The sequence below is a fragment of the Neomonachus schauinslandi genome, chromosome 1, assembly GCF_002201575.2.
Source record: "Neomonachus schauinslandi chromosome 1, ASM220157v2, whole genome shotgun sequence".
Taxonomy (NCBI): Eukaryota; Metazoa; Chordata; class Mammalia; order Carnivora; family Phocidae; genus Neomonachus; species Neomonachus schauinslandi.
Window position 1 is genome coordinate 207980512 of NC_058403.1, and position 27559 is coordinate 208008070.

Genomic DNA, 27559 nt, shown 5'->3' on the forward strand with positions numbered 1-27559 from the left:
TTAGAAGAGCTAGCTGCATAGTGAGGATGGAGGGCAGGAAGGACAAGCTTGAGAGAATGGAGACAAGATTAAGGATTAGTAGTAGGGTTTAGGAATGGATGATGGCACTCTAGACTCTTGGTTTCATTTTTTTAAAAGGATTTTATTCATTTATTTGGGGGGGGAGAGAAAGAGTGCGTGAGCACAAGCAGTGGGAGCGGCAGAGGGAGAGGGAGAAGCAGGCTCTCCGCCGAGCAGGGAGCCCGATGCGGGGCTCGATCCCAGGACCCTGAGATCATGACCTGAGCTGAAGGCAGACGCTTAACCTGAGCCGCCCAGGCGCCCCCAGACTCTTGGTTTCAAAGTGGAATGAGCGAGGATGTCGGGGACAGATGGAAGGTGGAATGGATTCTTTGGAGACTCATTTCTTCACCTGGAATTCTGGGCACTTGATGTGGCTAGAGATGTTCCAGTGACAGGGTACAGTATTACTAAGAAAAGGCCACTCTTGTACTTTTGAACATTATAGTCTAGGGGAAGAGAAAGAATGTAAGTAAGCAAAGAACGAAATACATAGTTACAAATTGTGAAGAAGGCTACATAGGAAGAATAACGGCTCTTAGGCAGTAAAAGGAGACTAGGTTTATATTGGATGTGGGGCTCACGGTAAAGGGGATTCCAAGAAAATGACATCAAAGAGACCAAAAAATAACAGGAAGAATTATCCATGTGAGGCAGGGGATGGGGGCAGAGTTCAGTAGTTGGGGAGATTTTTCTCTGGAGAAAGCACCATTAAATGATAGGATTTGGGTGTTGAGAGAGAGAGAGAGAAATGGTTTGGATTAGTATGAATTTCAACCAATTTCTGCTATGTGGTAGGGTGGAGGATCCCATCAGGGAATAGTTTTAGATTTCAAGTGATTGTGGCTGCCGTCTGGGGGTGGGGAAGAGAGTGTGCCTATATTTTAAATTTTCAATTGCTGTTGTGGCCTGAGGGAGAGGAATCAAGGATTCTGTTAGGTTTTGATTCCAGCCCCTAGGAGGCCAGAAACCCTTGTCAAATGGTTAATCTTGTTTCAATTAATTATAGCTGTGGGGTAGGACGAAGGGTGGGATACCAATAATCCTTTCTGCCTATTTTGAATAGCCAGGGAGCTCCTATGCCTTACCAAGAGGGCAAATGTTTGAAGTAAAACAGTTTTTTTGGAAGAGATAAGTTCAGTTTTTTTTTTTTAAGATTTATTTATTTGAGAGAGCGAGAATGAGAGAGAGAGAGAGAGAGTACATGAGAGGGGGGAGGGTTAGAAGGAGAAGCAGGCTCCCCGCCGAGCAGGGAGCCCAATGCAGGACTCGATCCAGGGAGTCCAGGATCATGACCCGAGCCGAAGGCAGTCGCCCAACCAACTGAGCCACCCAGGCGCCCCGAGATAAGTTCAGTTTTTAAGTTTCATTAGAGGAATCTATGAAAATTTTAGATGACAGTAGTTGAAAAGCAGCAGGATATGGTGTTTTTTTAAAGATTTATTTATTTGTCAGAGGGAGAGAGAGAGCACGAGCAGGGTGCAGAGGGAGAAGCAGGCTCCTCACTGAGCACGGAGCCTGATGCGGGGCTCGATCCCATGACCCTGAGATCATGACCTGAGCCAAAGGCAGACACTTAACCTACTGAGCCACTTAGGCGTCCCAGGATATGGGTCTTAAGCATAAATTTGAGATCCTAACTGGAGGTTTGGGTGTTACCAGCATAGAGATGAAAATTAAGTTCAAGGGAATGTATAGATAGAGAAGGCACAGAATGAGGCAAGAAATATGGGCCAAGACTGATCCTGGAGGATAGTCAGCAATGGGAGAAGAGCTTGCCAAGGTGAAAGAGTAGCCAGAGCAGTAAGATGTCACAAAAGCCCAGGGAAGAGAATAACTTAAGAGAGTAGCAATAGAATTTCTCTGAGGGACCAACTTAGTCAAAGACAGAAGTGCATTTACTGGATTAACTCTCGTTAATTCTCTCAAATCCTTGGCAATCTTGGCACGGTGAAGGGGGGTGGTGGGCTGGAAGCCTGGTTGGAGTATATTAAGGGAGGTGAGGAAATAGGGACAGTGTGAGGGTAGACTACTCTCTTGAGAAGTTTGGTGGTGAAGAAGAGTGAGCAGTAACCAGAGGGATAGGTGGGACATGAGGCATAAATTTGTTCCAATATGAGAGAGATTTATTATGTTTATGTTATGTTTAAATATTAAAGGTATGAGTACAGTGAAGTAGAAGCGGGTGGTGTTCCCCCAAAACTGGGTTCACCTTGTGGTAGGTGTTGAGTTAACGGACACAATTAAGCCAAAGAAGAGGAAAAGGAAGGGTTTTACTTACAACAAATAAAGGAGAACTCGGGGGGATATTTCCCAAAGTGGCGTTGTCTCCAACAACAAAACTGGGGAAGTTTTAAGCTAAGGGTGCATACACATACATGAAGGGGCTTGTGCAGGGGGGAATTCAGCCTGGAATTGGGAAGAGTCATTTTAAGGTGACAGAGTCCAGGTCTTAGTTGATGGAAGTCACCAGGCTGGTAAGGGTCAACATGTGTCAGTTCTCAGGCTTGTCTGGTTTGTCTGGTGTTTGAGTGATCAAACTGGATTTAAATCCAGCAAAGATAACTCAAGAATGTGCTTTGGGCAAGTAGTCCTGGTCAGGCACAGATCACAAGGTGACTAAAATGGGGCCTAAAATGACTTTTTTTTTACGTCAAGAAAGCTATGTGTCACTTTTTCTGGGGACCCCTAACTCTTTGTGCTTATAGTCGTGATGGAAAAAAAGAACCAAGGAATAATAATAGAGAGTATATGCCTTCCAAGAGAAGATATGAAGGGATTAGACCAGTGGTTCTTAATTTTGCCCCCTAGGGGGCACTTGGCAATACCTGGGGACAGTTTTAATTTTGCAACTGGTGAGGATACTACTGACGTCTACTGGGTAGAGTCCAGAGATGCTGCAAAGCATATGGGTGCCCCCATAATAACAAAGACGTATCCAGTCCCAAACGTCAGTAGTGCCAAGGATGGGAAACCTTGCCATAGCAAAGTGAGAGATCCTGGCTTTAGATAAGAAGGAAGAGGTGCACCGGCTGGCTCAGTGGGAAGAGCATGTGACTCTTGATCTCAGGGTTGAGTTAGAGCCCCCCCATTGGTTGTAGAGATTACTTAAAGATAAAATCTTAAAAAAAGAAAGGGAAGACACTTCCTTGTTGGCAAAGTGAAAGAAGAAAGAAACTGATGGTGTTGTACTACATTGGAACTAGTGGCAAGGAGAGGAAAAATCCTTCTCAAAAGAGTTTTTTTTTTTTTTTGAAAAAAATCCTCATCATTGTCACTGTTCCTTTGTGAAGTAAGGTGTAAGATCATTTGTTGAAGAGGGTAAGTTGAGACCATGTGAGAGTCAAAGTCCTGGAGAAATTGTGAAAAGAGCTTTGGATAACTAAGGGATTAAGTTGCTTGTGGGGCTTTTCCTTTAGCGTTGAAGGCCTGTTTAGAGCAGATGGCCTCAAATTTTTAGTGCTTCCCATGTAACTGGTTAGGTAGGAATCACCCAGGTGGGATGGACAGATGGCTGAAAATATCCAGAGCAGGTGTTATAATAGGCCAGGGAGAGAGGAATTTGAGGTTTTGGAAAATACATTATGGAAATAATGGGCCATGGCATTTTATATGTAGTGCCAAGGAAATAAGGGATTATAAATAGCAAAATAATGGGAGGATGGACAGCTTGGATGCCTCTCTGAGGGAAGAGAGCAGGTGCAGTACAGATTAAAAAGTGAACAGAGTAGGAGTATAGCTCCTGTGTTCAGAGCAGGGTGGTCTGACTTTTGTCTTGGAGAGGGCAAGAGTCTAGGGTGAGAAGTTCAGGGTATGTGACTAAGTCATGGATGTTTGCTAGCTTACACCCTAGAACATAGAATCATCTTGAATCAAGGCAGAGAGTCAGAGTGGGAGTCAGGTGCCGATGACTTAATGAGTTAGATTTATGCCTTGGTGCCATTGCAGATGAGAAACCAGGGAAATGCAGTGGAGATGGGAGTTTTGATAAGTGATGGGCAAAGTGGTTTGATAATATGGTAGATTTGCATTAGGGACGAAGAAGATCAAGAACACCTATCAGATTGCTTTGAGGTTGTCCATGGCAAGAAAACCAAAGACCCAGGATCAAAGACTGCTTGAATCTGAAAGGAATGCATGCTAGATGGGCTATGACGGAATTGTCCTCAGTGCAAAGGAGACACAGAAAGCTTGCAAATTCTCTAGTTAATGTTTCTTCAATTCAGAGCACTGCCTGCAGTGGACCAGAGAAGCAAGAAGAGGAGCATCGAGAAGCAAGAAGAGGAGCATCCTGGGTATATTTACTCACAGTCTTGCAAAATGGCAGCCACACATCTGTCTGCTATATTTGGTAAGTTCCTAGGGTAGATGCACTTCATTAGAATTAAGTGGCCTTTCCCCCTTAGAGTGGGCACTGAAGAAGAAAGCCGAGTAGCCATGGAGGAGGACTGGAAAGGAGAGGCTAACATGAGAGGAGATCGTGTGGAACTCTACAAAACCCTTGGAGCCCCAGAATTTGCTCCTGTATGAGTCAGTGGTCTTTGGGATTTTGGAGGAAAGGCATTTGTGCATGGTGAGGAGAGAGGGAAGAATATTTAGGGGTGGCACTTCATTATTCCATCCATTTGTTTTATAAAGTTGGGAAAGATCACAACTCTACCATTCTGAGTTTCAATTTCCCTGCCTAAGAAAATGGAGACTAAATCCATTCCTCATGGGTATCAAACACTATTTTCTGGCTCGGTGCGGGGGGGGCAGGGCAGGTTGCTCTGGCTGATATGCTTTATGGGTGTGTGAATATGTATGGATGACTCAATTGATATTGGGCAATTTCTAGGCTTGTGGGTGTTATAATACTGGCTGTGCCTAGACTCTCATGTCACCTTGTCTTCTATCTCTGCTTGTTCTAGACCATGCTGGTATCCATGAGAGGAACACAAAGGTGGAAAACATCCACTCTGCATTACGGGTAATTTTCTCCTAAAATACACTTCTGCCCTGGAGTGAATGTGTTTCCTGCCAACAGTGCACAGAGTGTTAACCTTAAAAATAAAACTTGTCAGTGATTTTACCAGCAGAAATGGGTTTATTCGGGAATAGCAGAGAATGGCAATTTGGGGCAAGCAAGCTACAGCCAAACTGCAGGCAAGTCTGGAGAACAAAGGAGAGGAACCTCTTTTATAGAGGAAAGGAGGGAGTTGGAAGGCTGTTAACAAACAAAATGTCGATTGAATAAATTGGGAATTCAGTGTATTGTGGCTTTCCCTTGGCTGTGTTGTGGCAGTCTCTCATTCCCTGGGCTGTTGCCTAAGGAGGAGAAAACCTTTCTTCCTCCTGCTGGGGTAGTAAGTAGTAGCTAGTAAAGTAAGGACTTGGCTTTGATTTGAATTTCCCTGATGGCTAATGATGATGAACATTTTTTCACGTGTCTGTTAGCCGTTTGTATGTCTTTTTCAGAGAAGTGTCTGTTCATATCTTCTGCCCATTTTTTGACTTGATTATTTGTTTTTTTGGGTGTTGAGTTTGAGAAGTTCTTTATAGATCTTGGATACCAGCCCTTTATCTGTAGTGTCATTTGCAGATATCTTCTCCCATTCTGTGGGTTGCCTCTTTGTTTTGTTGACTGTTTCCTTTGCTGTGCAGAAGCTTTTTATCTTGATGAAGTCCCAAAAGGTCATTTTTGTTTTTGTTCCACTAGCTTTTGGAGATGTATCTTGAGATACCACCTTACACCAGTCAAAATGGCAAAAATGGACAGGGCAAGAAACAATAGATGTTGGAGAGGTTGTGGAGAAAGGGGAACCGTCTTACCCTGTTGGTGGGAATGCAAGTTGGTACAGCCACCTTGGAAAACAGTGTGGAGGTGCCTCAAAAAATTAAAAATAGAGCTACCCTATGACCCAGCAATTACACTCCTGGGTATTTACCCCAAAGACACAGATGAAGTGAAAAGAAGGGCCACATGCACCCCAATGTTCATAGCAGCAATGTCTGCAATAGCCAAACTGTGGAAGGAGCCGAGATGCCCTTCAACAGATGAATGGATAAAGATGTGGTCCATACATACGATGGAATATTACTCAGCCATCAGAAAGGATGAATACCCAACTTTTATATCAACATGGATGGGACTGGAGGAGATTATGCTGAGTGGAATAAGTCAAGCAGAGAAAGTCAATATCATATGGTTTCACTTATTTCTGGAACATAAGGAATAGCATGGAGGGCATTAGGAGAAGGAAGGGAAAAATGAAGGGAGGGAAATCGGAGGGAGAGATGAACCATAAGAGACTATGGACTCTGAGAAACAAACAGGGTTTTAGAGGGGAGGGGGGTGGGGGGATGGGTTAGCCCGGTAATGGGTATTGAGGAGGGTACGTACGGCATGGAGCACTGGGTGTTATACGAAAACAATGAATCGTGGATCACTACATCAAAAACTAATGATGTATCATCTGGTGACTAACATAACATAATGAAATAAAAAAATAAAATAAAAGTTAGACCTTTGGAAAAAAAATAAAGTAAGGACTTGGCAAGGTCTGTCTCTTCCTGTTGGGTCTGCAAGGACCACTAGTGGTAGGGGGCGAGAGCTCCCCCCTATTGGCCTACTGGCTCCATTTCAGTGAGGTTTCCCTTTATGAAATTCTCACAGGAGCCTTACAACCCATTTTTTATCTTTAGACCTGATGGCGGTTCAGGGATTTCCAACAAAATCACTCCACTATTCTACTACCTACAAATTTTTTCAGGCATCTTTTCTGCTTAGTGATGTTAGGGAAAGTAAAAGGTTATAAAATATATGGTCATTCTGTGTGTGGGGGGGAATGTATTTATTTAGCAAGTATTTTTCTTGAAATGTGTTCAGGTCTGTGTTGGATCCTGGAGTTAGAAAGAGTAAGACTGTAAAAACTCCAGGCTAGAAGTGGAGAGATACATCTCATCGTATGTTAGAGATGCTTTAAATTCTGGAGACTGGGGCGCCTGGGTGGCTCAGTTGGTTAAGCGACTGCTTTCGGCTCAGGTCATGATCCTGGAGTCCCGGGATCGAGTCCCGCATCGGGCTCCCTGCTCGGTGGGGAGTCTGCTTCTCCCTCTGACCCTCCTCCCTCTCATGCTCTCTGTCTCTCATTCTCTCTGTCTCAAATAAATAAATAAAATCTTAAAAAAAAAAAATTCTGGAGACTGAATGAGATCCTTTAGGAGTGAGAGGGAAGAGGACTGAAGGATCTTGAAATTACTATGAAAGAAGTCTTTCATCCCCAGTGAAGTCACCATGACTCTCTTCCCACGAATGTTGGTGGGGTTGGTTGCTGATTGAGACCAATGTGTTGATATTTTAGAACTCAATAACCTTTGAGGATGTGGCCATGGACTTCACCCAGGAGGAATGGGTGTTATTGAATTCACGTCAGAGAAAACTGTACAGAGATGTGATGCTGGAGAACTATAGAAACTTGGCATCTCTGGGTAAGGCTGACAATCCTTTCATTTATTTACTGAGTTTGAGCATGGATTTCTGTGGCAAATAAGCCCCAGTTACCTTGTGGTTAATATGAATATTCCTGTTAGTTTCTTGTAGGTTTTGTAGATTTTTACTTTTAAGAAAAATAGCTTGTATTAAGATAAAATACACCTACCATAGTTTAGCCATTTAGAGAATACAAAGCAATATGTTGTGTATGTCTTTTTTTTTTTTTTTAATTCCAGAACATTCTCATTGCCCTGCCTACAGGGCATTTCATTCCTCCTTGGTTCCTAGGCCCTGGCAACAACTGATACACTTTCTATTTCTGTAGACTTGCCTGTTCTGAATATTCATATGAATGGAATCATACCACATGTGGTCTATTGTGACTGGTTTCTTTCACATAGCATAATGTCTTCTAGGTTTATTCATGTTGTAGCATTTATCAGTACTTAATTCTTACTTATTGCTGGATAATATTCTGTTGTGTAGACATACAGTTTTGGTTATCCATTCATTAGCTGATGGACATTTGTACTTTTTGGCATTTGCTACTATGAATAGTGCTGCTACAAAGCATTCATACAGTACAAGTTTTTGTGTGGACATAAGTTTTCATTTGTCTTGGGTATATGCCTTGGAGTGGAATTGCTGGGCCATTTAGTAACTCTCTGCTTAACATTTTGAGGAACTGCCAAATAGTTTTCCAAATTGGCTGTATTATTTTACATTCTCTCCAGCAATGATAAATGTTCCAACATCTCCGCATTCTTGCCAACACTTAATACTGCCTGTCTTTTTGTTTATAGCTATCCTAATGTTTGTAAAATGGTATCTCATTGTGGTTTTAATTTGCATTTCCCTAATGACTAATGATGTTGAGCAACATTTCATGTACTTATTGGGCATTTGTATGTCTTCTTTGGAGAAATGTCCATTTTAATCCTTTGCCCATTTGGGGCACCTGGCTGGCTCATTCAGTTAAGGGTCCAACTTTTGATTCTGACTCAGGGCTCGATCTCAAGGGGGCTCTGTGCTCAGTGGGAAGTCTGCTTGAGATTCTCTCCCTCTTCCTCTGCCCCTCCCCCCATTCATGCATGCTCTTTCTCTCTTTAAAATAAATCTTTATTCATTTTTTAAAAGATTTCATTTATTTATTTGACAGAGACAGAGACTGCTGGAGAGGGAACACAAGCAGTGGGGAGTGGGAGAGGGAGAGAGAAGCAGGCTCCCTGCTGAGGCTCGACATGGGGCTCAATCCTAGGACCCTGGGATCATGACCTGAGCCGAAGGCAGACACTTAACCAACTAAGCCATCCAGGCACCCCTAAAATAAATAAATCTTTAGAAATATTCTTCGCTCATTTAAGAATTGGATTGCCATTTTTTTTTCTATTGAGTTGCGAATGTTCTTTATATATTCAGGATACAGATCCCTTATCAGATACATGATTTGCAAATATTTTCTTACATTCTGTGTGTTGCCTTTTCACTTACTTGGTGGTATCATTTGTGGCATAAAAGTTTAATTTTAGGGCGCCTGGGTGGCTCAGTTGGTTAAAGCGACTGCCTTCGGCTCAGGTCATGATCCTGGAGTCCCTGGATCGAGTCCCGCATTGGGCTCCCTGCTCGGCGGGGAGTCTGCTTCTCCCTCTGACCCTCCCCCCTCTCATGTGCTTTCTCTCATTCTCTCTGTCTCAAATAAATAAATAAAATCTTTAAAAAAAAAGTTTAATTTTAATAATCCAACTTTTCAGTTTTCTGGACTCTCAATTCTATTCCAGTGGTTTATATTTCTATCCTTACACTGGTACCATGCTATTGATTAGTGTTGTAGCTTTGTAGTAAGATTTGAATTGGTAAGTGTGAATTTTCCAACTTTGTTTCTGTTTTTCAAGATTGTTTTGACTGTTCTGGATCCCTTGCATTTTCATATGAATTTTAGACTAAGTTTGTCAATTTCTGCAAAGAATGAATTTGTAGATCAATCTGGGGAGTGTTGCCAACTTAGCAATATTAATTATTCCAATCTATGACATGGGATGGCCTTTCATTCATAGAGGTCTTTATATTTGTTAATGTATTTTTAATTAATTAAAATTTTAAATTGAAGTGTAATTAACATACAGTGTTATATTAGTCTCAGGTGTACAATAGAATGACTTAACAATTTTATACATTACTTAGTGCTCATCAAGATAAGTGTATGCTTAATCTCTTTCACCTTTTTCAGGAGGTTTGTTCTCTATAGTTTGTTCTCTATAGTTAAGAATTTGTTTTTTGGTTTGTCTCTTCTTTTTCTTTGTTAGTTTGTTTTGTTTCTTAAATTCCACATATGGGTGAAATCATACAGTCTTTTTCTCCGACTGACTTACTTAATGTTATACTCTATAGGTCTATCCATGTTGTTGCAAGTGGTAAGATTTCATTCTTTTTTATGGCTGAATAATATTCCATTGTATATATGTACCACATCTTATTTATACATCATCTGTTGATGGACACTTGGTAAAACTATTGTAAATAGGCTGCAATAAACAGGGGTGGAGATATCTTTTTGAATTAGTGTTATCATTTTCTTTGGGTGAATACTCAGTAGTGGAATTACTGGATCATATGGTAATCCTAATTTAAATTTTTGAGGAACCTCCATATTGTTTTCCACAATGGCTGCACCAGTTTATGTTCATGTGTCTGTTGGCCATCTGGATGTCTTTGGAAAAATGTCTATTCATGTCCTCTGTCCACTTTTTAATTGGAATATCTGTTTTTTTGGCATTGTATAAGTTTCATATATTTTGAATATTAACCCGTTATTGGATGCATTATTTGCAAATACCTTCTCCCATTTAGTAGGTTGTCTTCTGTTGATTGTTTCCTTTACTGTGCAAAAGCTTTTTTTTTGTTGTAGTACCAATAGTTTAAGGTTGTTTTTGTTTCCCTTGCCCAGAGGACTTGTATTTAGAAAACTGTTTCTACAGCTAATGTTGAAGAAATTACTGCCTATGTTTTCTTCTAGGAATTTAATGGTTTCGTGTTTCACATTTAGGTCTTTAATCCATTTGAGTTTATTTTTGTGTATGGTGTAAGAAAGTGGTCCAGTTTCATCCTTTTGCATGTTGCTGTACGTTTTGCCAATACCATTTGCCAACACCCGGGGATCATGACCTGAGACAAAGGCAGATGCTTAACCAACTGAGCCACTCAGGAGCCCCTTGTAGAAAGAATTTGGAAATTTTCCTTTCTCCTTTTTTTGGGGAATAGAGATGAGTAGGTATTAACGCTTCTTTAAATGGTAGAGTTCACCTGTGAAGCCATCTGGTCCTGGACTTTTGTTTGTTGGGAGTTGGTGTTTTGTTTTGTTTTGTTTCGTCTTACTGATTCAATCTCATTGTTAGTAATTGGTCTGTTCAAAACTTCTGTTTCTTCCTGATTCAGTTTTGGGAGGTTATATGTTTCTAGGAATTTATCCATTTCTTCTAGGTTGTCCAATTTGTTGGCACATAACCTTTTATAAAATTCTCTTAATCCTTTGTATTTCTGTGGTGTTGGTTGCTATTTCTCTTCCTTCATTTATGATTTTGAGTCCCCCCTCTTTTGATGAGTGTGGCTAAAGGTATATTGATTTTGTTGATCTTATCAAAGAGCCAATTCCTGGTTTCACTGATCTGTTCTATCATTTTTTAGTCTCAATTTCATTTATTTTCTAATCTTGATTATTTCCTTCCTTATACTGGATTTGGGCTTTGTTCTTTTTTAGCTCCTTTAGGTGGAAGGTTAGGTTGTTTATTGGAGACTTTTCATGCCTCTTGAGGTACACCTGTATTGCTATAATCTTCCTTTTAGAAAAGTTTCTGCTGCATGCCAAAGATTTTGGACAATTGTGATTTCATTTTCCTTTGTCTCCATGTATTTTTAAACTTCTTTGAATTCCTGGTTGACCCATTCTTTGCTTATTAGCATGTTATTTAACCTCCATGTATTTGTATTATTTCCAGATTTTTTTCTTGTGGTTTATTTCTAGTTCTATACCATTGAGGTTGAAAAAGGATGCATGATATGATTTCAGTCTTTTTGTATTTGTTGAGACTTGTGACCTTGTGACCTAACATGATAATCTTCTGTAGAATGTTTTGTGTTCACTGAAAAGAATGTTGTCTTCTGCTGTTTTGGGATGGAATGTTTTGAATATCTGTTAGGTGCATCTGGTCCAGCATGTCATTCAAATCCATGGTTTCCTTGTTGATTTTTTAAAAAAGATTTTATTTATTTTTGTGTGTGAGAGAGAGAGCGAGCAAGCACGAGCAGGGGGGAGGGTCAGAGGGAGAAACAGACTCCCTGCTGAGCAGGGAGCCCACGGTGGACTTAATCCCAGAACACTGGGATCATGACCTGAGCCAAAAGTAGACGCTTAAACCGACTGAGCCACCCAGGCACCCTCGTTGATTTTCTGTCTGGATGATCTATCCATTGACATAAGTGGGTATTAAAGTCCCCTGCTATTATTGTATTACTATTGATTTCCTCTTCTTTTTTTTTATAGTTTTATGTATTTGGGTGCTCTCAAGTTGGATGCATAAATATTTACAATTGTTATGTCTTCTTGTTGGGTTGTTCCCTTTATGATGATACAGTGTCCTTGTCTCTTGTTACAATCTTTGTTTTAAAGTCTGTTTTATTCCATGTAAGTATTGTTACTTCAACTTTCTTTTCACTTCCATTTACACTGTAAATGTTTTCCCATCCCTTTACTTTCAATCTGCATGTCTTTAAGTCTGAAACGATTGTCTTGTAGACAGCATATAGATGGGTCCTGTTTTTTTTTTTTTTTAAAGATTTTATTTATTTGACAGAGAAAGACAGTGAGAGAAGGAACACAAGCAGAGGGAGTGGGTAAGGGAGAAGCAGGCTTCCCGCCGAGCAGGGAGCCCGATGCGGGGCTCGATCCCAAGACCCCGGGATCATGACCTGAGCTGAAGGCAGACACTTAACGACTGAGCCACCCAGGCACCCCGGTCCTGTTTTTTTTTAATCCATTCAGTCACTCTGTCTTTTGGAGTGTTTAATCTATTTACATTAATAGTTATTATTCATAGGTGTGTACTTACTGCCATTTTGTTACCTGTTTTATGGTTGCTTTTGTAGTTCATCTCTGTTCCTTTCTTCTCTTGCTCTCTTCCCTTGTGATTTTGTGGCTTTCTTTAGTGATATGCTTGAATCCCTTTCTCTTTATTTTTAGGGTATCTATTACAGGTTTTTGACTTGTGATTACCACTCAGGCTTATATATAATGTCCTATGCATGTAACAAGTCTATATTAGGTTGGTCTCTTAAGTTTGAACCCATTCTAAAAGTACTAAATTTTTACCTTCCCCCTCATTTTATGTATATTTTGTCATACTTTATATCCTTTCATTTTGTGACTCCCTTGACTGATTTTTAAAAATATTTTATTTATTGGGGGGTGGGAGGATGGGTTAGCCTGGTGATGGGTATTAAAGAGGGCATGTATTGCATGGAGCACTGGGTGTTACACACAAATAATGAATCATGGAACACTACATCAAAAACTAATGATGTAATGTATGGTGATTAACATAACAATAAAAAAATTTAAAAAAAGATTTTATTTATTTATTTGAGAGAGGGAAAGAGAGAGCATGAGCAGGGGGGAGGGGAGGGGCAGAGGGAGAGGGAGAAGCAGACTCCTTGCTGGGCAGGAAGCCTGATGTGGGGCTTGATCCCAGGACCCTGAGATTATGACCCGAGCTGAAGGCAGATGCTTAACTGACTTGAGCCACCCAGGCATCCCTCTTGACTGATTTTTATAGATGTAATTAATTCTACTGCTTTGGTGCTTTAACCTACATGCTAGTTTTATAAGTGATTAATCTGCTACCTTTTTAAAAAAAGATTTTATTTATTTATTTGACAGAGAGAGAGACAGCGAGAGAGGGAACACAAGCAGGGGGAGTGGGAGAGGGAGAAGCAGGCTCCCCGCAGAGCAGGGAGCCCAATGCGGGGCTTGATCCCAGGACCCTAGGATCATGACCTGAGCCAAAGGCAGACGCTTAACGACTGAGCCACCCAGGCGCCCCTAATCTGCTACTTTTATTATGTTTGAATGTACCTGTGAAATTTTTTCCTTTTATAGTTTTATTACTTCTGATTATGGCCTTTCCTTTCCACTCAAAGGATTCCCATTACCATTTCTTGTAAGGCTGGTTTATTGGAGATAAATTCCTTTAACTTTTCTTTATCTGGGAAACTCTTTATATTGTATTCTGAATGACAGTTTTGCTGGGTAGAGTATTCTTGGTTGCAGGTGTTTGTCCTTCCAGCACTTGGAATATATCATACCACTCTCTTCTGGCATGCAAAGTTTCTGCTGAAAAATCAGCTCATAGCCTTATAGTGTTGCCTTTGTTTGTAACTGTTTTCTTTAATCTTTTTGCTTTTAAAATTCTCTTATCACTACCTTTTGCCAGTTTAATAACTTTGTGTCTTGGTGTGGACCTTCTTAGGCTGATTTTGTTGGGGGTGACTTCTGGATCTGGATGTTTGTTTCCTTCCCTAGATTAGGGAAGTTTTCATTTATTATTTCTTCAAATAAATTTTCTGCCCCCTTTTCTCCCTTCTCATCCATATAATCCAAGTATTACTATGCTTGATGGTGTCATTAAATTCCCTCAACCTATTTTTAAAGATTTTATTTGCTTATTTGACTGAGAGAGAGAGACACAGTGAGAGAGGGAACACAAGCAGGGGGAGTGGGAGAGGGAGAAGCAGACTCCCTACTGAGCAGGGAACCCAATGTGGGGCTCGATCCCAGGACCCTGGGATCATGACCTGAGCTGAAGGCAGACGCTTAAATGACTGAGCCACCCAGGCGCCCCTATTCTTAATTTTTTAAAAATTTTATTTATTTGACAGACTGAGAAACAGCAAGAGAGGGAAAACAAGCAGTGGGAGTGGGAGAAGCAGGCTTCCCGTGGAGCGGGGAGCCCAATGCAGGGCTCACATAGTGCCAACAATCATATTAATAACCATATAAACTCCAGGACTTTGCTTAGGTGACCCTTTTAATGGTGAACTCCAGGTCACAACACATTAACTGTCAGTTCAACTACACCAAGGTTTGTGGAGACAATGGCCTCTGTGCCCAAGCAGATTGCAAATCAATTTCGAATGGAACCTGGCATCACCCTGAAGGAATTCTAACTTCACACTGTTGGGGTAGTATACCAAGATGGCTTCAGAGTAGAATAACTTTACACAGCACATTTAAAAAAAGACACATTTATTCAGCATCACGATCAGACTATTACATTTAGCAATCAACAGCATGGGTGCAAAAAAAAAAAAAATCTACATTAAAACCCTTTGTTGGAATGCTTTACACTTTCCACAGAACAGAAACTAAAATAACCTGTTATACAATTAGTCACAAACACGGTCCTCAAGTTTTTTGCCCATACATGAGTATTGTCTAAAACATGTCTTCTTTGTAGCAGCTAGGCCCTGCCACCACTGTGCTTGGCTGAGTTCACAAATCTGTTGTAACCTGTAGCTTCCCTGTCACTTCCCTGGCTCTCCTCTCCTGCTAAGCTTTGTTTCCTGGCAGTAATTAAAACCTTCTGCCACTGCCGTAGGTACTGCTGCTGCTGGAACCACCATAGCCACCTTGGTTTTGTGGTTTGCCAAAGTATTGGCCTCTACCACCATAGGGGCCAGAGCTTCTGCCTCCAAAATTTCCTCCTTTCTTTTTTTTTTTTTAAGATTTTATTTATTTATTTGACAGAGAGAAACACAGCGAGAGCAGGAACAGAGGGAGATGGAGAAGCAGGCTTCCCGCTGAGCAGGGAGCCCGATGCAGGGCTGGATCCCAGGACCCTGGGATCATGACCTGAGCCGAAGGCAGATGCTTAATGACTGAGCCACCCAGGCGCCCCTCCAAAATTTCCTCCTTTCATGGGTCCAAAATTTGAGGATTGATTGTTGTAACTGCCAAAATCATTATAGCTTCTGCCACCTCCAAAGTTGCTTCCATCATTACCAAATCCATTACAGCCATCCCCACTGCCACCATATCCATCACCACCTCGACTGCCACCAAAGCCACCTCGACCACTGAAGTTTCCTCCACGACCAAAGTTGTCATTCCCACCAAAACCACCTCCACGACCACCACCAAAGTTTCCAGAACCACTTCGACCTCTTTGGCTGGATGAAGCACTAGCCATCTCTTGCTTAGAGAGGGCTTTCCTTACTTCACAGTTGTGGCCGTTCACAGCGTGGTATTTTTGAATGACAATCTTGTCTACAGAGTCATGGTCATCAAATTTTACAAAAGCAAAACCTCTCTTTTTGCGACTGCCTCGGTCAGTCATGATCTCGATCACTTCAATTTTCCCATACTGTTCAAAATAATCTCTTAGATGATGTTCTTCAGTGTCTTCTTTAATGCCACCAACAAAAATCTTTTTCACAGTTAATTGGGCATCAGGTCTTTGAGAATCTTCTCTCGAGACAGCCCTCTTTGGTTCCACAACTCTTCCATCCACCTTGTGTGGCCTTGCGTTCGTGGCTGCATCCACCTCCTCCACGGTGGCATACGTGACAAACCCAAAGCCTCTGGAGCGCTTGGTGTTTGGATCTCTCATTACCACACAGTCCGTAAGCATTCCCCATTGCTCAAAATGGCTCCTCATCAGTTGTTTCAAAGCTCAGACCAATGATGAAGAGCTTCCGCAGCTGTTCAGGCTCTTTGGGAGACTCTGACTTAGACATGACGGCAGTGGGAGAGGAGACTTTAACGATGCTTACTCGGCGGCATCCACAGGCAGAAATATTCTTAATTTTTTAAAAGACTTATTTTTAAGTAATCTCTACATCCAGTGTGGAGCTCAAACTCCTAACCCTGAGATTAGGAGTCACTTGCTACACCAACTGAGCCAACCAGGTGACCCTGTATTGGGTTCCACACTGAGCATAGAGCCTACTTAAAAAAATTAAAAAATTAAAAGTGCTTATTTTAATTTTTAAGCCTGGTTTCCTGGTCATTGTAGCTTAGCAGTCCAATGCTTAGTAGCATTTTCTTAAATGCCTTGCCTATGTCTCTTCGTCTCTTGCCAAGTAGATCTATGTAAGATGTCATGCCTTTAAGCTTCAGGCAACTTATAAGACTAAGTTATTTTTCATTTCCTGCTTGGACAGGGTCTAAAAGTCAACCAAATCTAGGTGACTTCGGACTTATCCTCTTTCCTGAGCATGTGCATAGCCTTGCTCATGCATAGAATTCTGGATCCCCAGGAACTGATTGGAGCTTTTCAAAGTCTCCAAGGTTATATGCCCTGGGGATAAGAGCTTTTTTTTCTGCTAAGCTGAGCTCTGAGTAAAATCTAATAGCCCAACACCCTGAGGATATAGATTTTCTAGGGAGCTGCAAGCTTAGATTAATAATATCTGTATCTATAATCATATATATATTCATGATAGATTATACACACACACACATACAACAAACACACATAATGGATTTTAATGTAAGAGTACAGAGGACTCACTGATATGGTTTCGGATTCTACATTGCAACTAACCTAAAGAAACCTCCACTTGCTAAGTTTTGGTGCCTTACCAAAGAATATCCACACTGATTTTTAAAGACTGTTAATATGTTCCTCTCCTTTTCAACTACTTATCTGTGTGAGTCTAGATTTTCTTCAAAACAACATAGAAAATGCACTGTATGCAGAAGTGGATATGAGAATCCAGTGATCTTCTTTTGAGCCATGCATTAATGAGGTTACCGTGTAACAAAAATGATATCACTCTTCTCAGTAGCTTTTTTTTTTTTTAAGATTTTATTTATTTATTAGAGAGAGAGAAAGCACAGGCAGTGGGAGTGGCAGGCAGAGGGAGAAGCAGGCTCCTCGCTGAGCAAGGAGCCCGATGTGGGACTCGATCCCAGGACCCTAGGATCATGACCTGAGCCGAAGGCAGACGCTTGACTGAGCCATCCAGGCATCCCTCTTCTCAGTAGCTTTTTAAAAATATTTTAGAAAATATTGACTGTTCTGGGGCTGGTTCTTTTAACAATGTTCAGGTCTCTTTGTTGACTGCAAGGCTGCTGACTTTTGACTACTATGCCATAGAGCTAAGGAGAGAGGAAGAATAGAAATAATCTGAAGTTAAAATGTCAAAGCCCCTTTTCTCTTACCAAGGTTCAGTGATTTTTCTTGGATAGACAGTTTTCCATTTGTTCTGTGTCTTTGGTCAATTTCTAGAGTTCTGAATTGATTGATTCTATTTGTTTTGCCCATCATTTGTTGTTTAGTGGGGGAGATGAGTTAAACAGGGTCCTCATTCTATCCTTCTGAAAGCTGATCTCCCAAGTGCTTTACTTTTGCTTGGTCTGTTAGAAATTTATCATAATCATTTCGCTGCTCCTAAAGCCACACTTGCCTATCTTCAGAACCTCAAAGATAAAAGTTTCCACAGTTTGATGGTAGTTTTGTTGTACACTACATGGTTCTCTCACATCCATTGTTCCCCATTGTAGAAAAGCAGCTCAGCAAACCCACTCTGATCACCCAGATGGAACAGGAAGATGAAATGAAAACAGAGACAGGAAATCAAGATACCTGTTCAGGTGAGCAACGGGCATATATGAATGTTTTGTACCACATCTGGTGGGGGTGAGAAAGAGGTACATTATGAAAAGTCAAACAGGGAACTTAAAAAAAAAATACACTTTAAATTTGAGTAGAAAGCAGAGACCATTTGGTATGAGCTTATTCATGTACTTTCAGAATTCCCTAATCTTTGGCTTAGGTTTAACCTATCATTTCATACTTTTTTTTAATGTTATGTTAGTCACCATACAGTATATCATTAGTTTTTGATGTAGTGTTCCATGATTCATTGTTTGCGTATAGCACCCAGTGCTCCATGCAATATGTGCCCTCCTTAATACCCATCACTGGGCTAACCCATCCTCCCAGTCCCCTCCCCTCTAAAACCCTCAGTTTCCCGGAGTCCATAGTCTCTCATGGTTTGTCTCCCTCTCTGATTTCCCCTCCCTTCGTTTTTCCTTTCCTTCTCCTAATGTCCTTCATACTTTTCCTATGCTCTGAAAGAAAGACCTGTCTTATGCTTTAATATTTACACCTAGAATCACTGTCTAGTTATTCCCATTTTGTGTGTGTGTGTGTGTAGCTATAGGCTTTGCTTATTAACATAATTTTCATTCATGATAGAACCTTCCTCAATAAGTGATATAAAACAGTAAAGCATGTAAATATCATTCTTTTGATCAAGAATGCTTTTTTCTTACACATTGTCTTCCTAAGTTTAGGGTCAATTTGAAGAGAAATCCACATGGACCTTAGTTTTGTCCTTACTCACCATTTCATACTTGAGGTTGCTTCCTGTTTCTGTCAGATTGGGCTTGGGCTTTACCTCCTTGTCAGCATATTGACAAAAACTTACTTTCCCTCAGTTTGTTCAGATGGGATGGTTCTCCTTAAAACCAAACAATCACAACATAAGCAAGATATTTTGGAGAAAGAAGCACTCAGTGGCAAGAAGGTAAGAGTCACATGAGAATTTCTTGCTCTCTGTTAGAAGTCCAGATGTCCATGTAATACTAAGGGGGAAATTTGAGGCACTCATTTTACCAACAGAAAACAGGAAATTCTCTAAATAACATGAATTTGAAGGAAACTTACCCATTAGCTCCAAAAATGGTTGCTGAGAATCCCCAAAGTAAATATTTTCATAATGGAAGTTAGATATTAAATATTGAAAACATTCACTCCAAAGCATTTATGTGTTAAAACTCTAAAGAGACCCTGACTGGAGCAATGTGGTATAAGATTCATCTTATTCAAGCTAATAAACTCAGACAGGAACTGTATATTCACTAAGAAAATGTTAGGTAAGCTCTAATTCTAATAAAGTGCTTGTTTAAACATGTCAGAATTTATGAGTATGGGGGGGGAAGATTCTCAATATAATAATGTGATAAATCTTGTGATCATAACTTACTTTAACCAATAGGAGCAAACTCATGGAGGAAGATCCATTGAACAGAATAAAATTGCCTTGAGCATGAAATCTAGCATCACTCAGAATCAGAGAATTCATCCTTGTGAGAATCCCCATCAATGCCTTCATCTTGGGAAAGCCCTCAGAGATTGTTTACACCTTAACCCACATGAGAGCATTCTTTCCGGGGAAAAATCCAATGGCTGTAAAAATGATAAAAATACCTTCATCAGGAGTTCTTTCTTAGCTGTGCATAAGAAGCAACATACAAGAGAGAAGTCCTATGAATGCACTGACTCTAGGGAAGTCTCAAGTTCAATCTTACATCTTAAGCATGAAAAAACTTGCATTAGAGAGAAATATTTTCAGTGTAGCCAGTGCGGTAAAGTATTACAGAACCACTCATCCATTGCATTGCACATGAGAACCCACAGTGGAGAAAAACCTTTTAAATGTAACCAGTGTGGGAAAGCCTACAGTTCAAGCTCTTATCTTACACGGCACAAGAGAATTCACACTGGGGAGAAGCCCTATGAATGCCGTGACTGTGGAAAAACCTTCAGAGATAGTTCACTTCTTAGACAACATGAAGGAATTCATTCAAGGGACAAACCCTACAAATGTGATCAGTGCAGCAAAACCTTCAGTAGAAGCTCTAGGCTTACCATGCACAAGATAATACATACCAAAGAGAAGCCCTATGCCTGCAATGATTGTGGGAAAACCTTCAGTATTCTTTCATACCTTACAAGACATAAGAGGGTCCACACTGGTGAGAAGTCCGTTGAGTGTAGCCACTGTGGAAAAGCCTTAAGTAGTCCATCAGCCCTGAAGACACACCTGCGGATACATACTGGAGAGAAACCTTACAAGTGTGATCAATGTGGAAGGACTTTTAGAATGAGCTGTAATCTTAATGTGCACAAGAAAATGCATGCTGGAGAGAAACCGTGTACTTGCAATGACTGTGGGAAAGCCTTCAGGGATCACTCGTGCCTTAAAGAACACATGAGAATTCACACTGGAGAGAAACCCTTTGCATGTAACCAGTGTGGGAAAGCCTTCAGAGTGAAATCTTTCCTCACTTTGCATAAGAAAATTCACATGAAAATGAAACAATATGAGTGTAAGGAGTGTGGGAAAGCCTTCGGTGGTCTCTTATCTCATAGGAGACATATGAAAAAGCACACCAGGGAAAAGAAACCCTTCAAGTGTAATGAGTGTGAAAAGGCTTTTAGGAGGCATGTGTCCCTTACAATACACATAAGAACTCACACTGGAGAGAAACCCTATGAGTGTGATCAATGTGGGAAAACCTTCAGCGTGAGGTGTAATCTTACTGTGCACAAGAGAGTCCATACTGGTGAAAAGCCCTATCAATGCAGTGTCTGTGGACACGCTTTCAGTAAGCTCTCCTCCCTTCGGCGGCATCACAAGAGCACTCATGCTGAATAAAACTCCTAGTAAATGTCCATGTGCAATAGTTTTCAGTGAACTCTCAATCTTGAAGGCATACAAGCAAATGCTAACTGCAGAGGAGAACTGGATGTAAAGAATGGGAGAGACCTGTGGGAGAAATATAAGTTATGCAATGACTGTGATAAATCCTTTATTCATCCCCTAGATAGGTGACCATTTGACGCCGAAAGTAAAAACCTTTAGTGTCTTCAAGACTTGTTACTTGAGAAAAATAAACACCTAATGTTTTAAGCCACCATGTTTACAGTGTGTGTGTGTGTGTGTGTGTGTGTGTGTTGGGAGGGAGGTTTTATTCACAGATGACTGTCACTAACCAATATAACCTATGTCAGGTTTTTAGAAATTTATATATATAATTTAAAAATTGAACTGCTACTGGGGTACCAGGGTGGAGGTTACCTATATTAACTATTACACACACTGGTCAAGAAGTAGAACATTTTCAGCACTTAGAATCCTCCTTCAGTGCTTCCTTTTCACTCACAGTCACCCTGATTCTTGCCACCAGAACATGTGTACTGTATGGATCCAATGCATTTTTAAAAAGATTTTTTTAAGTAATCTCTGCACACAATATGGGGCTCGAACTCACAACCCCGAGATCAAGAGTCGCATGTTCCATTGACTGAGCTGACCAGGTGCCCCTAGAATCATGCATTTTTAACAGCTTTATTGAGATATAATTCACATGTCATAAAGTATAAAATTCAGTGGTTTTCATTATGTTTACAGAGTTACATGCACTATTATACCTGATGTGTTACCATTGTATCTGGATTCTGCTCAACTCTATTTGTGAGATTCATCTATGTTCTTCCTTTAGCAGAGTTTTATTCTCATTGATATATAGCTTTCCATTTTATGAATATGCACAATTCATAAAACTGTTCTGGACATTTGGGTTGTTTATAATTGGAGTATTTTTTTTTTTAGGATTTTATTTATTTGAGAGAGAGGGCGAGAGAGAGCATATAAGCAGGGAGGGACAAAGGGAGAGGGAGAAGCGGACTCCCTGCTGAGCAGAGAGCCTGATGTGGGGCTCTATCCCAGGACCCTGAGATCATGACCCCAGCTGAATATAGGTGCTTAACTGACTGAGCCACTCAGGAGCCCTATAGTCATAACTAGTTCTGCCATGAACATTCTTGTACATGTTTTAGTTCACAGCTGTATGTATTTTTGTAGGGTCTATATTTTAGGAGTGTGGTCTGGGTCATAGGGAATACACATGGCCATGTTTATTCAACACTACCAAACGGTTTTACAAAGTAGTTGTTCCAATATGCATATCTGCTCTCTTGGTAATACTTTACACTGTCTTTTTCATTTTGGCGGTTTTGATGTGTATATTGTAGGACCATATTTTGATTTTTAAATTTTTAAAAACTTTTCATTTTGAACCAGTTTTGCACTTAACTAGAAAAGTTTGTACAGAGTCCTGTATATCCCTGTTTCCCAAGGTTAATGCAATTTATCACCTGCTTCCTTCTGGTTAGTGCTTTTTTGGTGTGTGATCTCTAAGATTGCTAGTTTTGATGTCGATTTTCCAGACAACCTCCAAAAGCCTGCCCAAGTAACTAGTAAATTGGTTTCTTTACATGCACTCTTTCCTATTATAGTACTTACCTCATTCATTAAGAGACTTCAGTTAAAGAAAAATTTCTTAGAGTGACTTTGTGGAGATGCTCCCATGATACATGCTCTGCATCCCCAATCTCTTCCCTATGGGGACTTAAACACCACTTTGCTTCTCTTATTCTTCCAGTGATAATCTCTGCCCCAGAGAACGCTGGGAATTGGTCTAATGAGAAGCTCATCAATTCTCTTAAGGTCAGACCGAAGAAATTCAAGAATGAGATTCCCTGTCTGGAGGTGAGAGGAAACATGGGAAGAGAATGATGTATACCTGTCCTCTCAGGATCAGGAAATCTGGTCCTCCATGAGTCCTTTCTTTTTTTTTCTTTTTTTCTTTTTTTAAAGATTTTTTATTTATTTATTCATGAGAGACAGAGAGAGAGAGAGAAGCAGGCTCCCAAGGAGCAGGGATCCCGATGCAGGACTCGATCCCAGGACCCTGGGATCACGACCTGAGCCGAAGGCAGACGCTTAACCATCTGAGCCACCCAGGCGCCCCATGAGTCCTTTCTATGAGCTGTTCTCCTTAAGGATTTGAAATGCCTTGGGGAAGAAACGACAGTACATATTTGGCTAATGAGGAGCTTTGGAAATTGAGCTCCCAGGGCCACAGAGACTACAGAGTCTTATCTGTGACCACTCCTGTCAAAGACCTGTTCATGTCAGGAAACACACCTGAGTCTCCTGAGATGCTCCCTCTTGCCCTGGGGAGCTCAATTGCCTTACTTGGTCCCTCTGCCCGTCCTGGGGACAGATTTCCCATCTCTACCCTTCAATATCTAGAGGAAAGGTGAATTACTCATTGGTGACTTCAGGTAATCTGATTTGCCCTAGTAAATGCTGTGAGAAATTGAACAGTTTTTGTTTTTTTGTTTTTTTTAAATCAGCCTATCTGGAGGACATCCAAGAGGTAAGAGAAAGTTTGGTAAGTTTGTTACATTGAATTTGCAGTCAGCTTTCATTTCCCGCTATTACTCTGCCTTTTAAATTCCAGGGACTCTTTCCCTACCTGAACATGAATTAGCCCCTTCAGAAATTGGACAGAGAGGGGTGCCCGGGTGGCTCAGTCGGTTATGCATCTGCCTTCAGCTCAGATCATGGTCTCAGGGTCCTGAGATTGAGTCCTGCGTCGGGCTCCCTGCTCAGTGGGGAGCTTGCTTTTCCCTCTGCCATTCCTCCTGCTGGTGCTCGCTGTCTGTCAAGTAAATAAATAAAATCTTAAAAAAAAATTGGACAGATAATTCTACAATTCTCTGGTTTCCCTCATTTTGGGGGGGCTGTGAATGGGACTAGATGGGTGAGTTTGGCTTCTCAATTTTCCCATATCTGGTTCCAGCTTTTATCTCAGAGAACTCAAGTCTTGTTCCTACTTTTTTTTTTTTTAAAGATTTTATTTATTTATTTGAGACAGAGAGAATGAGAGAGACAGAGAGCACATGAGAGGGGGAAGGGTCAGAGGGAGAAGCAGGCTCCCCGCCGAGCAGGGAGCCCGATGCGGGACTCGATCCCGGGACTCCAGGATCATGACCTGAGCCGAAGGCAGTCGCTTAACCAACTGAGCCACCCAGGCACCCTTGTTCCTACTTCTTATCCGTAAGGACCTTGAGAGAGGAGGTTGAGACCCATTAGTCTACCTTTCCAGTCTTTCTCTGAAAATCCCCAAAGAAAAGAGAGAATATTTAAAGCCATCAGAACAGCACAGTGAGCAGTAAAATAAATAGCCATGCAACCACTTTGCAGAATTAATGCTGACATTTTGGCCATATTATCTTCAGATATTTTCTTTTAAAATAATAAAGTATTACATACACATTATATATTACCATTATATTTTAAACTGAGTATCAGATCCAAATCCCACAGAGAAAGGCCTTTCTTTGCCTTCAGACAGGGATAACTATATATCATCATGGACAAATCCTCTGTATCCCCTCTTCCCCTCCCAGAGGTTACCACTCTGGAATTGGTGGATATTTGCCATGGGTAGTTTAACACTATTAGTACATGTGAACATGTCCAATAAATCTCTACTATAGAAAAAATTGTAATTAACCCAAAGGCCCACTGATGAGAGAATGTATGTTAAAATTAATAAACCAGATCTTGTGTCAATCTTGATAAATAGAGAAAAGATAATGTAAAGCCAAAAAAAGTTGCTGAATTGAATAATGTACTATGTATAACAAATATGAGCATGTAACATAAGCATAGAATGTTTATGGCTACATTATTACTCAGGTGAAACATTTCAGGGGAATGAAAGCATGGAAAATTCCCTCTGAGAGGGAAGGTCACTATTGAGATTGTGTACAAATATGCTGGGGTTTCAAGACGATTTCCATTGTTTTATTAATAAAACTGGGGCAAGCTTGGCACAATATCAAATTTAGTCATGCTGGCTGGTGGGCTTAAGCCCTTCATTGTCTTTTTGTACTTTTGGGGGTACTTAAATTGAACATTAAACATGAAACAATTATTTTTTTTAAAGATTTTATTTATTTATTTATTTGAGAGAGAGAATGAGAGAGACAGAGAGAGCACATGAGAGCGGGGAGGGTTAGAAGGAGAAGCAGACTCCCCGCTGAGCAGGGAGCCCGATGCGGGACTTGATCCTGGGACTCCAGGATCATGACCTGAGCTGAAGGCAGTCGCTTAACCAACTGAGCCACCCGGGTGCCCATGAAACAATTATTTTTTTTTTCTATTATTTATTTATTTATTTATTTTTAAGATTTTATTTATTTATTTGAGAGAGAATGAGATAGAGCATGAGATGGGGGAGGGTCAGAGGGAGAAGCAGACTCCCCGCCGAGCAGGGAGCCTGATGCGGGACTCTATCCTGGGACTCCAGGATCATGACCTGAGCCAAAGGCAGTCACTCAACCAACTGAGCCACCCAGGCGCCCTGAAACAATTATTTTAAGGAGTATTTATAATTACATAAACTCCATCATGCTATAGCTATCATATAAATTGCTTTTCTCCTTTAATAATTTTTGGTTTAATTTTATACAGCAAGAAATAATGTAAATATTTAGACTTTGCATATTTAAAACATTTAAGAAATTAAGGATGATATAATAGTATAAAAATATTAAAATAACATGGTGTACCATGACTATGCCATAACTTATGAATGTATTCCCATACTGATGTTTGTTTAGGTTATTTCCTTTCTCTATTTCATTATACTGAGGGCTCCCAGTGGAGATTTGAGTACATCCCTTTCAGCCCTGAGATCATATTCTTGGGGTGCCTTCCCTCCTTGCCTCTTTCATTCTGTCTCACTCTCAGCTTCCCTTCTAGACATTAGGACTGTCCAGAGCTAAAACCAAAAATGATAGGAAAAGTCATTGCAAGGCCCCACTGTGCTTGGTGCTTTTCATTTTTCATCAGTGTAATACCTGTGTGTGTGTGTGTGTGTGTGTGTATGTCTATGTTTGGGTGTATATATTAATTTAACTGTATTATGTTAGTCACCATACAATACATCATTAGTGTTTGATGTAGTACCTTTGTATATTTTATAGTAGTTGCCATTATACAAATGAGAAAATTGGGATGCCTGGGTGGCTCAGTCAAGCACCTGTCTTCAGCTCAGGTCACGATCTTAGGGTCCTGGGATTGGGTCCCACATTGCGCTCCTTGCTCTGTGGGGAGGCTGCTTCTCCCTCTGTCTGCTTCTTCCCCTGCTTGTGCTCTCTCTCTCTCTGACAAAATCTTTTTTAAAAAAATGAAAATTGAATCTGCTCAGAGAGGTTCAGGGACCTTCTCATGTCACAGATCCATGTTGCAATTGGGGGATTCATGATTAAACCAAGGAGTGTCTGTGTTCAAGCCTTATCCCTAGATGGTTTTTATGATCCCTTGTCTTTCTCCAGGAAAAAAGTCAACTCTGCTCAGGGCCTCAATTTGTGAAGCAAAGGGCTCACATTAGGTGGGCTCACTGTACACATCTTGTGATTCTATCATATGTTTGAGATATTGTTAAGAAATTCCTTCAATTCATTACTTCATGAGAATGGTAGGCAGATGCTTAGACACTGCTAACCCATGCCAATCCCTTATTGCCACTTTAGGGGCATCATGAGCAATTTCTCAGGAATCTGGATAAGCCAGATGGGATATGAGAGGCCTGGAGCTGGTCCTGAGTTGGTCCACATGGGACTCCTTCCTCAGACCAGGGGCTGAGGGGGCTGAACCAGGAATAATAGGAAGGAGGGTCTGACCTATGGCTTACTCTTTTTTTTTTTTTAAAGATTTTATTTATTCATTTGACAGAGATAGACACAGTGAGAGAGGGAACACAAGCAGGGGGAGTGGGAGAGGGAGAAGCAGGCCTCCCGCAGAGCGAGGAGCCCGATGCGGGGCTCGATCCCAGGACTCTGAGATCATGACCTGAGCCGAAGGCAGACGCTTAACGACTGAGCCACCCAGGCGCCCCCCCTATGGCTTACTCTTTTAACATTTTCTTTCTTTTAATTGAGATATAACATTGCAATAGTTTTAGGTGTACCACACAGTGACTTGATATATGTAAATATTGCAAAATAATTACCAGAATAAATTTCAGTAACATCCATCACTACCCATGGTCATACATTTTTTTCTTGTGATGAGAACTTTTAAGAACATTTTTATATTATCTATGATATAAATGAAAGACATGGGTTAAGACAAAAATAGGAGGACCTATGCTATTAGATAAAGAGAGGTTAATTTTCACTTTCAGAAACTGGTAAGAAAGGGAAAATGAGAGGGCACGTGCTGTGATGAGCACTGGGTGTTATATTTAACTGATGAATCATTGAACGTATCAAAAACTAACCATGTACTATACAGTGGCTAACTGAACATAATAAAAAAAGA

The 27559-nt window shown here is 40.8% G+C and overlaps 1 protein-coding gene and 1 pseudogene across 1 annotated transcript in view; one reads left to right on the top strand and one right to left on the bottom strand.

Moving 5' to 3' along the window:
* Positions 1 to 21031, top strand: part of ZNF699 (zinc finger protein 699) — a 171901-nt gene extending 150870 nt beyond the window's left edge. Inside the window, exon 6 of the mRNA XM_044913093.1 lies at positions 20056 to 21031. Coding sequence (XP_044769028.1) covers positions 20056 to 21031 — 976 coding nt within the window. The remainder of the gene's footprint in view (positions 1 to 20055) is intronic.
* On the bottom strand, positions 15156 to 16318 carry LOC110593803 (annotated as a pseudogene).
* Positions 21032 to 27559: the final 6528 nt, after the last annotated feature.